The following is a 15519-nucleotide window of genomic DNA, read 5'->3' as shown; positions in this document are numbered from 1 at the left end:
ACTAACATAGTAAGTACACATTGTCCTTCTCCAGCTGTGCCGGCAATCTGCTTCCCAAACGCTAGTGACCGGGAGGTCAGTAAGGGTCGTGCAGCTGAGGGAAATGAGGGATTTGCCTAAGGCGGCACAGACAGTCAGTGCAAGCCCAGGAATCTCTAAGGCACCCAACTTCCCATTCATCTGGAGGCCCAGTTCTACCACATTTACTTCCTGAGGGCTTGATCCCAAAGGCCATTGAACTCAGTAACAACACTTCCATTTCCTTCAATGAGCTTTGGATCAGGCCCTTGGGAGTAGTACCTCACTCTGGGTGGTCTCTTACCAAATTCAGATATTGGGGTGAAGACCTGGCTTCATTGAAGTCAATGGCAAAACTCGCATTGACTTTGATGGAGCCAGGATTCCAGCCCCATTGACTTATCAATTTAGAGGCAGTCAGACTTTATGTCCAGAAGGGACCCCCTAGATCTTCTAGTCTGACCTGAACATCACAGGTTCCACCTAGCACACACACACTGAACCCAACAACCAGAATAAGACCAAATTACACAGCTGGCAAGAGACTAACCTATTGTGTGCTGCAGGCAGAGAACAGGGAGATCTGAGGTGCACCAATGCCTCAGGGCTCCACAATGGCGTGAGATCTACCCAGCTGATATGTCAGAATTTCTGCCAGCGCCTCTTCTTTTGATGACTCCACATCTTTCACTGTTTCTCCTTTATTACTTGAGAAGGTAGGTCTAGGCTGGCTATCGCCTCAGCATCCCCTGTGATGAACATCAAAGCAAAACAAACATTTGTCTCTTTAGTTGCACTTCTAATTCTCTAGTATTCCAGCAGATCCATCGATTCTCTCACAGGCGGCTTGTTTCTGATCTACTGTCTCTGACACACTAGTGTTATCTCCATGGGGGGAAAACCCAGAACAGCAAGCATAGCACAGAGCCTCGTGTAGACACTCTGAGTGCCTTTGTGTGGGTTAGGTTAATCCACTGCGGAGTAAGTGTCCACACAGGGAGTTGGTGCAGAACAGCTGTTGCACCTTCAAGTCCCACCCTAGCTATTCTGCAATCGTGTCCCTGTGAATGAGACAAGCCCTTATGTTACCTCTTGTGATTGGTTTCTGCCTTTGGCTATTTGCTCTTCAAATTCCCTCTTCATGGGCCCAGTGCCCATCTCACAGAGTCTGGGCTCTCCATTCCCATTGTCGACACACAGACCCTTCTAAAGCTTGGCTTCCTTTTTCATGTAGGGCTACGCCTGCCTTCTGCAACTCTGCGCTGGTCGCCCAGACTCCAGGCTGAGTCTAAGGGCCGGATGCTCAAGGAGGAACATAAGTGCTGCAAGGCGGACCCCTCCCTCCTCCTCCTCCCCCCCCCTCCCCCGATATTTTCTTCCTTTCATCTGGTCACCCTAGATGGGGATTTTATGAATACCAACGGCACCTAAAATGCTTTCTGCAGAAGCCGGAACATCAGCTTTACTTTTGGAAGTAACCAGATGTTTTTTCCTTAATCCCATTACCAAAAGCAATCGTCCCACAGATTCACCTGAAGCTGTAGTCACGCGAGCCGTTTTGAGAACACGCCTTGAAAATACAGAAGTGCGTAAATGTTACATAAGCCCTTCAGAGGCCTAGGGACCCTGCTCTTGTAACTAGTAAGCGAATATCCTCGTTAATCTGTCTCAAGGCGAGGCAAAATGATACAGCTTCTCTAGCGACAGGCCAGGTTCTGCCACCCTTATTCAAATTGCCTGCACTCTTACTCCACTGCCATCCCATTGGAGTCATGGGGCTTCTTGTGCGAAAAATTGCTACAGCATGCGAGTGGTCGAGTCTGGACTGAAGCTATTGCTAAGGTTACCACTGGAATGTTTAAGTACTGGGGCTCGGATCCTCAAAGGGCTTTAGGCACCAAATTCCCATGAGCATTAGGTACCTAAATACCTTGGCAGATACCGGCTTGACCCCTCTTCGGTGTCAAAACTAGGTGCCGTAGATATACGCATCTTACAGTGGCCCCACTGTTATACAGTAGTAGTGGGTGGCCCAGTAACCCAGACCAAGCCAAGCCTCCTACTTGAGAAGAAAAAGTCTCCGAAATGATCAAATACTTGACTATAACACTGATACTTTGCCTGTGCTGTAGCCTCGTCCATCTGAGGCCTTCAGGGAGCATTAATTAAGATGGAAAAACTGATGCACAGAGAAAATCAGGCAGGCTAGCCAAAAACAACTGCCCATTAGCTGGTTAAATACAGTACAAACCCGCTTTATGGAGGCCAGAGAGTGAAGTTTTGCCTTTTCTTTACTGACCCCAGGCTCTCTGCATTGAATGAAAGCATTGCCTGGTTCGTTGTGTCTGACATCATGGGTATGCCTAAAAGCAACTGTGGCTTTCGCGTCACGGTGAGTGAGCCTTTGGTCACAAGGGGCCACATTCGTCTCGGTCAGACCAGTGGCAATCCAGAACAATGCTACTGGAGGCAATGAAATTACACCAGTGTAAAGGAAACATTTGGCTCAAACACTCCTACTACCAAAAGTGGTTTACTTCACTTGGGGGGGAAAAAAATCAGTGCTTATGAATCCAGCACCAGGTGGTGTGGACCAAAATGCAGGTGGAATCCAGCTTCAACCAGCAGAAAGGCAGGAAAGACTCACCCCCCAACACTAAGGTTTTAGAAGCATCTTACCGGTATCCTTGCCATGCCCATTACCAGCTTTTAAAATGCACCCAGTCCAAGGGCCTACTTAGCCCACCCCAGCTGTATGAGAGGCCATCCAAGGAATGGCTGCCGCACTCCATAGACGGCTCTACGCTGCAGCCTGGATGCTTTGTGAGCGTTGCTCTCAGCAAGTTTCCCGAGAAGAAAATAGATGATGTAGAAGGGCAGGAAGAGATACAAATATGACAGGTATAAACCCCCAAGGAGGGAAAGCAGTGGTTTAGAGTGGGCTAAAGTATTATGGGATGGGCTCGAGCAATGGCAGATCAGCAAGAAAAAGGTCCTCGCAGTAAGCGCAATTACCCTGTCGAAAACTCTCCCCAGGGAAGCAGTGGACAGTGCCTGAAATATTTAAAACTAGTCTGCTCAAAGCCCTGGTGTTCACACTGTGGGGAACAAACCTGCATTGGCCCAGGATGACGGGACAGACGATTTACTCCGGTAGTTCTTTACCCTCTTCTAACGTCCCTTCCCCGGCCATCAAAGATTAGAGGATGAAGACCCTTGGAGGCAACCATCCATGGGCAGGGAGTTACCAAGAGTTAACGCTCATCTTATTTGCAGACCTGTACAATGGTTAACTTCTGAAGGTTTGGAAACACTCCTCTTGAGAAAGGAACATGTGTGCGCAGCAACCCAAAGCCAGGCTAGCAGGATGGAGAAACCTTGAGGTCAATATCATAGGCTAGATACTCTTTCTAAAAGTGCCATTGGGGCTTTAATGCTCAGAGGTGACCAAGATCTCAGTTCTACCATGAAACATCTAGAGACCATCCAAAAGAAGGGCGTTCCAATGAGGACTGCAGACGGCTCACGAGAGGCACCCAATCACCAGCTCTGAAACGCCTCCGCTCCCTGACGGGATGACTCAACTCTTCATCTTAACAAGGAAGAGGACCTGAGCTCTCTGCAGTTCACACCGCATGCAGCTGGTGGGTGTTATGTCTGAGCCCCTCACACTGCGCTCCTGCCTGCTCTGCCCACGTATGACGATCTCACAGCTAAGGTTGGTTCCGACATCCTTGGGCTAAACAATCCTTTTTCCCCACCGTTGTGTAATGTTCTTCCTACCTCCTGAGCCCCAGTGATGCCTGCATTTCAGACCTAGGATTTCAGTTCTCGCCACAGAGAGATAAATCCTGCTAGGTCGCCCATTTTAAAGGCAAGACATTGCTTTTTCTTCCAAACTACCCAGTGCATCGTGTTTGCTGAACGATAACTTGCCAAGGTTAGGAACAAATATTTATCTCACCACGTATTGGTTCTATGCTGCAGCTAATCTCCATTATTGGCTTCAGGTCAAACTGGTCTTACCCTATAAATAGTCAGCAGCCCCCTTCGCTGAACCTAGACCATCACCATGTTCGGGTTTGTGTTCCTCACTTTGCTCCTGGGCTATGGTAAGTTTTTTTTATGTGGCAACTCCAGGCTCCTTGGATGGGAGGGGAGAGGGGAGGCCCGAAATGAGTGCCGGGGCGGCCCAAAATGAGTGCCAAGGCCAAATGATGGCTTTGGCGACTGAAGGCCTCTCACTCACCACGAGCTGGAGCACAGAGCAAGCTTTCTGCCAGTGTCCCTCAAACCTACGCCACAGGGGTGTCTTCCAAGTGCCAGGTGGGAATTCAGTTACCATGGCCCAGTTAGACCTTGGCCTCACTATAGAGACTCCAGACAAGGTGACCAGTTCACACCCGCTGCAATATGGACACCAGTCCCTGAGAATCTGACAATTGCGCTTGAGAATGTACCAAATTTGGGTCAGTTAACTTGGGGGATTTCCTTGGTGCGATTTGCTGTCCGTGCCCACAGCATATTGAATGCAGGTTTACCATACGCAGGGCTTCTCCTCTTCCCTCCTAAGTTTCCTTGAGATGTTGTGCCCCATCTCTTCTGCGGATGCCCAGCTCAGCTTGATGAAGAACTTGCACTCAATCCAGTTACATGGGCGGATGGGGGGTGGGGGAGTTCGGGAGAAATAAAGCTCACAAGCACATGCCACATCCCCAGATGAACTTGGGGCTCCTTGAGCTGGTTAGCAGACAGGAGCATAGGGTCAGGCCATCCTGTGGTACTTCGTAAATGCTCAGCTCTCTTCCCTGCTGCATTTCCCAGCCTACAGCTGCGGCGTCCCTGCCTACCCACCTTATGTCACCCGGGTGGTCGGAGGTGAAGATGCCAATCCCCACAGCTGGCCCTGGCAGGTAAAGAAGCACGTTATTATTGCCCAAGATGGGGCTTTATTTTTTTTTTAACCACTAGGTGAAATCCAGGCTAACGTCTTCATGATTTCGGTGAATTCCAGATTTCCCTCCAATACGACAAAAGTGGCGTCTGGGCTCACACATGTGGCGGGACCCTTATTGCTACCAACTGGGTCCTCACTGCGGCCCACTGCATCAGGTAAACCAGTGGCTTTCAATCTTTCCAGACGACTGTACCCCTTGCAGGAGTCTGATTGGTCTTGTGTACCCCAAGTTTCACCTCACTCAAAACAACTTGCTGACAAAACCAGACGCAAAGATGCACGAGTACTGAAAAATTTCGTACTGTCTCATTTTTAGCATGTAATTATAAAAATAAATCAATTGGAATATAAATATTGTACTCACTGTTAAGTGTATAGTATACAGAGCAGTATAAACCAGTCATTGTCTGTGTGAAACTTTAGTGTGTACTGACTGCTAGTGCTTTTTATGTAGCCTGTTGCAAAACGAGGCTAATCTCTAGATGAGTTGCTGTACCCCCAGGGATGCACGTACCCATGGTTGAGAACCACTGAGATAAATAGCCATGGTGGGCAAAAGAAAGCAGATAAGCCATGCGCACAAACTAGGAGCTGAAGTCTTTTGCTAAGGGAATGGGCCCAGAGCCCTTGACCAGGAAGTCCAAGTGTTTAGTGCAGAAAAGCAACCAGGTGAGAAAAGATGGGGGAGGAGTCCAAGAGTGAGACTATGCAACTCATGCTACAGGTGTGTGGGTCTTTGCCTTCATCTGGTGCCTGATCCACATTGAGGCTAATAGCTGTCCACTAACAGAGTTACTTCCTTAGCTTTCATTGGTGGCCTTGTCACAGCTAGGAAATTAATGCCAGGCCTAGCAGATAAACTGTGAATTTGGAGGCAATCAAGAGAGGTTTAAGTTTAACCGTGTTTTCTCCTGCCGTTGGTTCCTATAGCAGCAGCAGAACATACCGAGTTCTACTGGGGAAACAAAACCTGGAGGTCGAGGAACCTGGCTCTGTGGCCGCTGCTGTGGAGAAGATCATTGTCCATGAGAAATGGAACACCTTCCTGATCGTGTAAATCTGCTAAGGCCCCAGGGTGCTGGTGATGGGGGCTCTGCAATCTCTCTTTCAGCAATTCTGCTGTCAAAGCATAGCTCAAATCAGCCAGTTCTGGATCTATTTCATTGATTGCCCCCAAAGCCACTTTGATTAAAATATGCCTCTGACAATTGCAATAAGGAAAGTTGCTATTCAGACGGGCCAATCTTGTGTAAAGTGAATTATTGGGTAATGTCATCAATCCTCATTCTCCCACCACCGCCCCAAACGCACTGCCGGCCTATCCCTGCTATGACCTGGAGTCACAGGGCGTATTTCCTGTGGGAAGCTGAGTGGGCGGGGTTCGCTTTCTGACTGGTTGCCGTGCGGGATGAGATTTGGTGAGATAGTTCTAGGGAAGGATTGCTTTTGTAATGGAATGTCATGCTTCAAATGAAAGCAATTCAATCAAATTCAGAAGACAGGCCGGGCTAAGGCAGAAACACTTCAGCAGTTGTTTGACGGCTACGTTGGCTGTCCATGTATTATTATTATTTTTTTTTTTGGACTGGCTCAGATATTACACTTGGTTTATTCTCATAACTCAAGTTTAAAGTGTTTGCAAACTAAGGCATATATTTAATGCGTGCGAAAAAGTGGTTGGTAAAATTCTCAAAGGCCCAAGTGACTTAGGCACCTAGGTCTCACTGAAAGTCAAAGGAACACAGGCTTTAAGTACCCAGGTCATTTTTGAAAATGGGACTTAAGCCATTTTGAGACTTTTGCTCTTTATACAGTATATTAATATTGCATCTTTATTTACGGTGGGATTCTTTTTTAATACCATGTTTTGGCCCTGCACAGAGCTACTGAACTGGGCTTGTGACCTCTCTGCTCGAGAGAGTTGCTGTTTGCTCTGTGGGTCTGCCTTCCACACCAAGGATCATAGAATCATAGAATATCAGGGTTGGAAGGAACCTCAGGAGGTCATCTAGTCCAACCCCCTGCTCAAAGCAGGACCAATCCCCAACTAAATCATCAGGATTGAGCCATCATATTAGACATAGATCTCCAGCAGTTAGAAATGAGAAAAAGAAGGTAAGGAAGGTTGTTAGTGAGTCCACTCGCTCTCGAGTGTGGACAGAACAAGAAATTGAACATCTTACTCAGCTAGAAAAGAAATATGCGGGTAAGAGAGTCTCAGAGGGTCTCTCAGGAGCCCCAGTGTTTCCCAGCTGGGTTTAAACTTCCCCTTCCAATCTGATTTGGGTTTCAGCAACGATATTGCCCTGATCAAGCTGGCTGAACCCGTGGAAGTGAGTGAGACGATCCAGCCTGCCTGCCTGCCCGCAAGCGGCGCCCTCTTGACGCAAGACTTCCCCTGCTACGTCACCGGATGGGGACGCCTCTGGAGTGAGTAGAGCACCTTCTCCTACAGCCGTGGTGTCCCGCTCCTCGGACGTGGCCCAATGCCAATAGACTCCAGTCTTTGCTGAGCGTTACTCCAGGCTACCTGTTTTAACAATGAACCTCCTCTGCAACCTTCCCATGTCACTGGTCCCGCTCTGACACGCCATGGCCACTGGCCCTCTCACAAGGCTAAGATTTGGAACAGCCCATGCACTGTGAAAGGCTAGAGCGAGCACAGGCTGGTTCAGCGGAGGTCACAGCCTGGGGAACTGGTGCAGGTGGCCAAAAAGACTGGAAACTATTGTGCTAGAGCGAATAGGGCACAGTGCCTCCAGGCTGGCTGAGCTCCTGAACCAGAAACCCATGGATGTCTGAGCTTGGATTTCTCTTGGAACCAGATCAGATCTTAGACTCCCAAGAGAGCTAAAAAATCATAGAGGTTAGGGGTGGAAGAGACTTAGGAGGAGAGTTACTAGTTTACCTGCTTGACAATGCAGCATTGTTCCCTACTGTATGTTTCTAGTCCTTTGCCCAATCTAGTCTTCTCTGATTAACATCTTAAATTGACCTTTACTCAGTTTCTTCCAATAATGCTTTTACTCACCCTCAGTGATTCTTCTCCTTCCTTTGCTGTTTGCACCCTTCATATATTGGTATCTTTTGTGGTCACCGATAGCCAGTCAATCTGATGTTTCCATTTTCTGACATGACCTCACATGTGTAGAAGACAGCTCCTGACTTGGCTTCTCACCTGTGTAATACGCTCCTGATGGTTCTTTTTCTTTTTTTGTGATCCACTCTATTCACCAGCCAACGGCCCCATCTCTGATGACCTCCAGCAGGCACTGCTGCCTGTGGTGGACCATGCCACTTGCAGTCAGTGGGACTGGTGGGGCTCCAGGGTCAAGGAAACCATGGTCTGTGCCGGAGGAGATGGAGTCGTTGCTGGATGCAATGTAAGTTTTCCCAGCACGGTTGTGCTGCATCCTTTCTTATCACCTCCCAAGGAAGGTGAGCAAATCCTGTTAGCAGGAACTGGGGCATGTGCTGGTGGGTTCAAAGCTGCATCTCAGTGGCTCTTAGGGACTCCCTAGCTATGAAAATTCAACCAAGAAAGTCCTCTGGATAATGACATTAAAGTGAGACTTGGCACCTCTGATATTTGCTGACAAGCTGAGTGAGTTTTGTGGCACAGCTGAGCAGTCCACGTATCAAGTTTGGAATACAGCGCTCCCTGGAGTTACAGGTTCAAACCTAAGCAGGGATCAAGTCATCCCTCGAGCCAAGTTATTTACTACTTTTTGGCGGGGGGGCGGTAGGGAGCGGATTGAACTCAACCTTACAAACCAGTGTCCTTTTTGGTCCGTGCAAATTAAGTAAAGATCCCATAATACTTTTCATAAGATCCCAGTGTCTCTTCTAACGGTTGAGCAGAAAGAGCTAATCTGGCTATTGGCCACACCAGAGTGGCTGCATTTCATTGGTGATGGATGTATGCTGTTGACAAAGCAAAACAAAAATGTAAAAGATGTATCCACTTCATAGCTGGGCACAACTCTGAACTAAAGCAGCTGTTGCAGGTTAGAACCGAAGTGCGTGGGTGGAGAAGAAGTCTGAAGGTGCTCGCCTCACTCCTATCTGAACGTCAGTCTCTTATTTTCATGCAGACGCTAATTCACCCACTTCTGATAGAACAGTGGAATTCAACTTGGCCACACACCCAATAGAACGAGTTACTCGAATGCATGAAAGAAGATACGCAAGGCTGCTTGAAAAAGTCAAAGTTACCGGTTATTTCCCACTCCGAGTATAGAGAAAAATGGTAGTATCCTATGTACAACACCGGGTCACATACTGACTTTTTGAACAGTGACCACAGTACAGTGTGAAGGCACTCTGAATTATCCCCAAGAGTTTGAAGGACACTAGACCAAAACAAAAAAGCAGAAATTCTCTCTGTATCCTCCCAAAGTCTTAATACTAAGAAAATCAGCCAAGCCTTATCCCTGAGCCAGAAGCACTGTTACTATAATAGAAGTTTCTCTGTTTTATGTTGTGTCAGGGAGATTCTGGAGGCCCCCTGAACTGCTATGGTGCTAACGCTTGGGAAGTACATGGCATTGTGAGCTTTGGGTCTGGGCTGAGCTGCAACACTCGTAAGAAGCCAACTGTCTTCACCCGGGTGTCTGCCTACATCGACTGGATCAATGAGGTAGGTATCGGCCCATTAAAGCAAAGCGCCAGGTGCTTAACTAGATTTCTGCACACTTACATGAAATGATTACCGGTTGACCCATCCCAGAACTGCTATCTCTGTTTCCTTTTCAGTCAGTTCTAGATGACTAAATCAAATGTACAGGCCTGCACCAAACCCCTCCGACTCTGGGGAAGTTTGGAGCAGGATTGCAACTAGACAGTATTTGGTCCTGCCATGAGGGCAGGGGACTGGACTCGATGACCTCTCGAGGTCCCTTCCAGTCCTAGGATCTATGAACAGCCTTGGCCCATCTTTGGTGCCATCTCTACACAGCAAATGGTTTTGCTGCTGTCCTACAAAAATGAGGCGTTCTTGTGTCCAGTGTCAAAAATGGAGGCCTAAAGTTAGGCTCCTAAGTCATTACTTAGGCGTTGAAGTAAGTAGCCTGAGCACCCAGGAGCTTCCTTTGACTTCAGTGGGATTTCAGTGAGAGCTATTAGGTAATCGGCAACTTTGAAAGTCCAGCCATTTATTTAGGCCCTAGCTTTGAGCCTCCTGGCCTAGAAATAGTCTACAATGCTGTAAGTGCCAGTAGGAGAGCAGGCAACCCAGAGAAACTTAACTCAGCTGCACCATGCAGAAGTATTGGGGGGTTGCCTCAGATGCGGACGTTACTTTCGAGGATAGTGGTCAGCTGTTAGGACACTCTTTGAAATTTATAAAGAAATCCCCCAGTTTTATGACCCGCTTGTTGCATGTGTATAAATCTAATTGGATACCCAGGACTTCGGGCCCATCTGTTTCAACTTGCCACAGTATACGTTACAGCCCTCCAGTAGGAGAGAGCTATTCATGCTTCAGACAGAGTGGCTTTGTAAATAAGAACTTGCTTTACCGGGAACCATTGAGTCTGGTTTCGTGTGAAACTGTCACTTATTTTTTAAAAATGATTAACACTGCTTCTTTTCTTTCCCCGGTCACCAGAAAATAAATCTCAACTGAAGAGTCCAGCTCGTTTCATTGATTGTAAATCCCAGGAAACCCTAATAAATTGTCTCATCATAACTTTCCTTGGTCCAGAGGCTGCTTGAAATGTGTCTGACACATGGGTATTTATTTACAGTAAATACACACCGTGCCGGTGACTTCAGTTAAGTTACACTGATTGACACCAGTTAGATGCGTAACCCAGCCAGCATCTGGCCCAACTTTTTGTCTTTTCCCAGGGGCTCTTATACAGGGGAGAAAATACCTGAGTCTATACTATGGAATCGTGTGAATAGCAACAGGCAAGAGCTGAAGGCAGATGGTTGTCCTTACTACTGCTATTCCTGCAGCAGAACCTAGAGTTCCCAGCGCTATTCCACCAGGCGCTGTCCAAACACACAACCGGAGATACGGCCTGTCCCTCCAACAGCCAATTCCTAAAGGATGGGCGCGCCCAGGCTGGGCTAAAAGCAAGGGGTATCAGCTCAGCAGCGAAATGATCACAGCTATTCTGGCATTTGTACATAAAGCTGTAGTGCAAGTTGCATTGCTTTGATTTCGGATGCTGATACATGCACTTAGGCAACGGCTTTATCTCGCCGGTGATGCATCCCAAATCAGCAAGCCCACGAATCCGCGTCAGTTGCACATGACCAGGCTTGGCTCTTTGTGGAGTGTAACTCTAAAGTATCCCCTGTCTTACTGGTCAGTAACTTCAGGCTCCGTTTGAACAAGTCAAAGACATTTCCCTCTGCGGCAGAGGGAAGCCCATTCACCCATACGTTTACGGTCCTGTGCTTGCAAAACCACATAGGACATTCCTGTGGCCCCATTTCCCCACAACCACTCAAAGGAAGATTTTTGTTATGGACAAGCAGCAAAGCAAAGGAGGGGGGAAGGTGTCGGTCCCACCTGGGATCACTCTCTGCCTGAGCCTTTCATTTTTATGGTGAAAGGGATGTTTGGATGCCCCCGTATGCTTTGATAGATCATGCAGTAGAACACAGGGCTAAAATGACAAGTTACCATCTCCGTTAACACCACCGGTCTGGTGTGACTGGGACATACACTGCTGGAGATCCCCAACCATGGAGGGAGGAGGAGCAAAGCAGTGGAGCCACTCCCTGTGCACCCCGCCACAGTTCAGGGCAACTGCAGCTGTATTCCCCCTCCGTGGTCCAGCAAGGCACCCACTCTCAGCCGTCCGGCTCCCCGGCCGTCAGCTCGCTTGGGCGGAGACCTGCATCTTTCCCGTTTCTGACCGGGGTATTTCCAGGCTGCACTGTTCCCAGGCTATGCTGTGGTATCCCCAGCAAGCCAGACTGCCTAACCCAGCCAGCATCTGACCTCTGCTTTCTTTCCAGAGGCTACTAACCGGGTAATGGCCCACAGTTAAGTTACCGTGCAGCCCTTTCTAAGCAAGCACATTTATTCTTAAGGTGAAAGCATTACAGGGAGATAATTAAAAAACAATAAAAGAACCTACACACTTGCTAATAAGTTTACTGGAGATCAGCTCCTAATGCCAAGGCGCTGGCAGGAGTCAGTCCTTCAAGCCCTATGCACGGTTTTCTCCTGGGGCTACAAGTTCACAACTGCTTTAGCTCAGAACAAGAACAACCATGCATAGGTTTTGTTTTTCCTTTAGAAGGCTTCGGTCTTTGCTCTTGTCCTCATGCAACAGGTGATCAGCAGACAAACGTCCTTTCCTCAGGGCATAGCTTCAGAAAGCTGGGCTTTTGCATAACTGGGAAGGAGGGGTGGTTGTACATTTGCATTCACCTCCCCGTGACGATTTTCTGGGACGCCCACTTAAATTTGTTTGTCCTAAATGTTCATTCTTGCCCGGCACATTGTTTCAAATAGTCCTTTGCGGCTCAAAACACATCCCAGAGTTTACACTGGTCACCTCTCGCCGCTAGAGAAGTTGTGTACAATTCCACAATAACACACAAACTTGGCCTTTTTAATGGCTGCCAGAGCTACTTAACCTTAATTCAATAAGGATTTTCATGGATGATGCAAAAATTGCCCTGTCGCACAACCGTGTTGTGTAGGGGAGTGGCTAGGGGAATAATGCAGTCCTAGACCTGCCAGATCCAACCCTCCCCTGACCTGCTCCTTCAAAAACACCTGTGCATTGGGGAAGGGAGCATGGCGTTGTAGACTCCCTCTGTGGGCTCCTGGAATCCTGCCCCACCTTTCCATGGGCAGTGGAATGGTACCTGTTTGACGGCAATCAGGGCTCTTGCCACTATTTTTTTAAGGGTGAGGGGAAGAGAAAAGGGTGCCTGGTGCTGGAAGCCAGGCATGGCTGAGTTCTCATCCACTCACTGTTACCTCACATGAGCCACCTCGTCATTCTCTAGGCAAAATGGGGTTCACACCTCCCTACGTCCCGGGGAGCACAGAGGGGGCTAGCTGGTCAGTGCTGTGAGGATGAGCAGAGAGACTACGATAGATCAAGAGGCTTCACAGAGCTAGAGCAGAGAGCCCCAGGAATGAAGGGGCAGCACCCAATCCATGCGCTCCAAACAGCGCCTCCTGGTGACTTTTAGGTTCACTACACGACCTACATTGCAGATGGGCAATACTGTAAAATATTCACACATACCCTGCCCACCGCCATCCCTTGCTCTCTGTATAAGTCAGTTGGCCTTTCTAAATTAAAGTGCCCATGACACTGGGGAATTGAGTACACTGGTTAACAACAGCCCAATTTCTGGTGCACACACATAGCTATTTGCCACCAGTCCCCTGCCCATGTGCTGGGTCTTCCCAGAGCACATGGATTAATGGCTCCAAATTCTGCAGTGGGTTTTGCCCTGCGTTCAAATATTCCTCTGCTGTGGATTGATACTGAAACCAAATGCATCTCAAATCTGAGCCACCCTGGGTGCATTGGAGAGCTCCGACATCAAGGCAGGGAAGAACGGCAAGGTAATGAACACCAACTTCTGCAGAACCAAAGGTCTCGGGGAAGCAGTTCAGGTCGTAGTCTGGAGATGGGGCTGAGTTTAATGGGAGTTGAGGTCACACGCTGGGGTAACAGACAGGACTGAAGTAGCTCAGACAATCTAATGCAACAAGTTTCTTTACTTGAGCCCGACTGGAAACCTAAACGTATTGACATCCCTGCGAGAGGTGGGTTGATCTGATTAGCGCCATGGTGTAGGACTCAGCCAACCCAGCCTCTATTCCCTGCTCTGCCACTGACTTCCCTGGGCACGTCACATAGCCTCTCTGTGCCTGGGTTCCCCAGCTTTAACATGGGGGCACTAGCACCTCACGGGAGGCTAATACATTACACAGTGTGAGATGCTCAGCGACTACAGTGACAGGACGACGAGTAGATAGAAAGATCCCCCAAGAACCTATCAATTAATGGGCAGTTTCTCCATGCAAATAACAGTAAGAAAGCCACATTACGTATCTCGCCCCAACACTGCGCTAGGCACTATACTGGCACGTCTGGAGGAGCCTGGCTCAGGGCCAGCTCTAGGCACCAGCAAAGCAAGCAGTTGCTTGGGACGGCAAATTTGCAGGGGCGCAAGAATCCAGCATGGGAGCTGAGAACCAACAGGGGGCCCTGGGAGTTGTAGTTCCTTGGTTAGCTCCCTGTCTATAGAGCAGTGGTTCCCAAACTGGGGTTTGCGAACCCCTGGGGGTTCGCAGAACGTTACAGGGGGGTCGCAAGAAAAAATTCATTAATGGCGGCCGGAGGACCCCGGCATTGGAGGCAGCAGGTGGGAACCTGGTTGCAGGGCAGACACCCCGAGCCTCAGGGAGAGCAGGGCTGTGCAGTTGGGGCTGGCAGCCCGAACCCTGCCCCCGTCAGCAGGGGAGCTGGCAGCCCGAACCCCAGGGAGCGCGGGACCGGGCAGTTGGGGCTGGCAGCCCAAGCCCTAGCAGTCAGCGGGACCTGCAGCACAAGTTCAGTGGAGCTCAGTTGACCGGAGCTGTCAATGGGGTCCAGCAGCAGGAGCCCCAGGGAGTATGGATCTGGCAGCCCAGACCCTGGCGCGGGGCCAGTAGCCTGAGCCCTGTGGTGGGCAGGGTGGCAGCTGAGATCCCCAGGCCTGCAGGTGGCAGCTCGGACTCCTGTCCTTGTCAGACAGGGGAAGTTGGCATGGAGGGCAGAGTTAGCAGGAGCAATGCTGTACGTGGGGGGTGGTCCAAGCTAATTTGTCCCTCGCAGGACACCCTCCTAGGGAGAAACCTCGTGGCGGAAGAAAAGCTGTTTGGGAGCCAAACCAGCCGGAAGCACGTTGTAGCCAGTGTAGCAGTGGTAAGGTGCTTCGGTAATTGTCCTCTCTGGAGTGCTGTTTTGCTTCAGTGAGACTTGAATGAATCTTCTCAGTTTCTAGTTTGTTGGTTGTTCGCAGTCTGTCTGCTTTTGTTTTTGTACACAAGTTCAATGGATAAGTGGCTGAAAAAGGAAAGTGTAAAGACGCAAGATTCAGCTAGTGTTTCCTCAAGTCCACACTTTGGAAAAATCTACATCTAATGATCATGATGGTCCTGGAAAGTCACTTACAAAGAAAAGAAAATATGATGAAGATTATATAAAATATGGCTTTACACGCATTGGTGATCAAGAATGTCCAAAATCACTGTGTGTGATTTGTGGTGATGTTCTAGCAAACAGCAGCCTCAAACCTTCTCTACTTCGGCGCCATTTAGAAACTAGGCATCCTGCACAACTCGACAAGCCTGTTGATTTTTTCAAGCAAAAATTAGCTGAGAGGAAAAGTGACATTACCAGTTTTATATCCAAAGCAAGTACTGATCATGAAAATGCACTTGAAGCATCATAGCGGGTGAGCTACCGAGTAGCAAAAGCATCAGAAGCCCATACCATAGCAGAAAGCTTGATTGGTCCATGTATAAAAGACGTAGGTCATTGCATGCTCGGAGAAAAGGCTGCAAAAAG

General features: G+C 48.7%; 1 protein-coding gene across 1 annotated transcript; it reads left to right on the top strand.

The window, feature by feature from the left end:
- Positions 1 to 4020: 4020 nt before the first annotated feature.
- LOC128826251 (chymotrypsin-C-like) lies at positions 4021 to 10664 on the top strand. The gene is made up of 8 exons (XM_054009467.1): positions 4021 to 4130; positions 4843 to 4931; positions 5033 to 5130; positions 5906 to 6028; positions 7269 to 7405; positions 8213 to 8358; positions 9465 to 9614; positions 10584 to 10664. Exons 1-8 carry the CDS (start codon positions 4091 to 4093, stop codon positions 10599 to 10601), a joined length of 801 nt encoding a protein of 266 aa, XP_053865442.1. The 5' UTR covers positions 4021 to 4090; the 3' UTR covers positions 10602 to 10664.
- The last annotated feature ends 4855 nt before the right edge of the window (positions 10665 to 15519 follow it).

Source organism: Malaclemys terrapin, chromosome 19 (assembly GCF_027887155.1).
Source record: "Malaclemys terrapin pileata isolate rMalTer1 chromosome 19, rMalTer1.hap1, whole genome shotgun sequence".
NCBI classification, from domain to species: domain Eukaryota; kingdom Metazoa; phylum Chordata; order Testudines; family Emydidae; genus Malaclemys; species Malaclemys terrapin.
This window is presented reverse-complemented; position numbering and strand designations above follow the sequence as displayed.

Excerpts from the sequence above, each read along its gene's own strand:
- LOC128826251 (XM_054009467.1), top strand. The coding sequence starts at position 4,091 with ATGTTCGGGTTTGTGTTCCTCACTTTGCTCCTGGGCTATG. Across the intron at positions 4,131-4,842 it reads CACTTTGCTCCTGGGCTATG|CCTACAGCTGCGGCGTCCCT; the intron begins GTAAGTTTTTTT and ends TGCATTTCCCAG. Across the intron at positions 5,131-5,905 it reads ACTGCGGCCCACTGCATCAG|CAGCAGCAGAACATACCGAG; the intron begins GTAAACCAGTGG and ends TGGTTCCTATAG.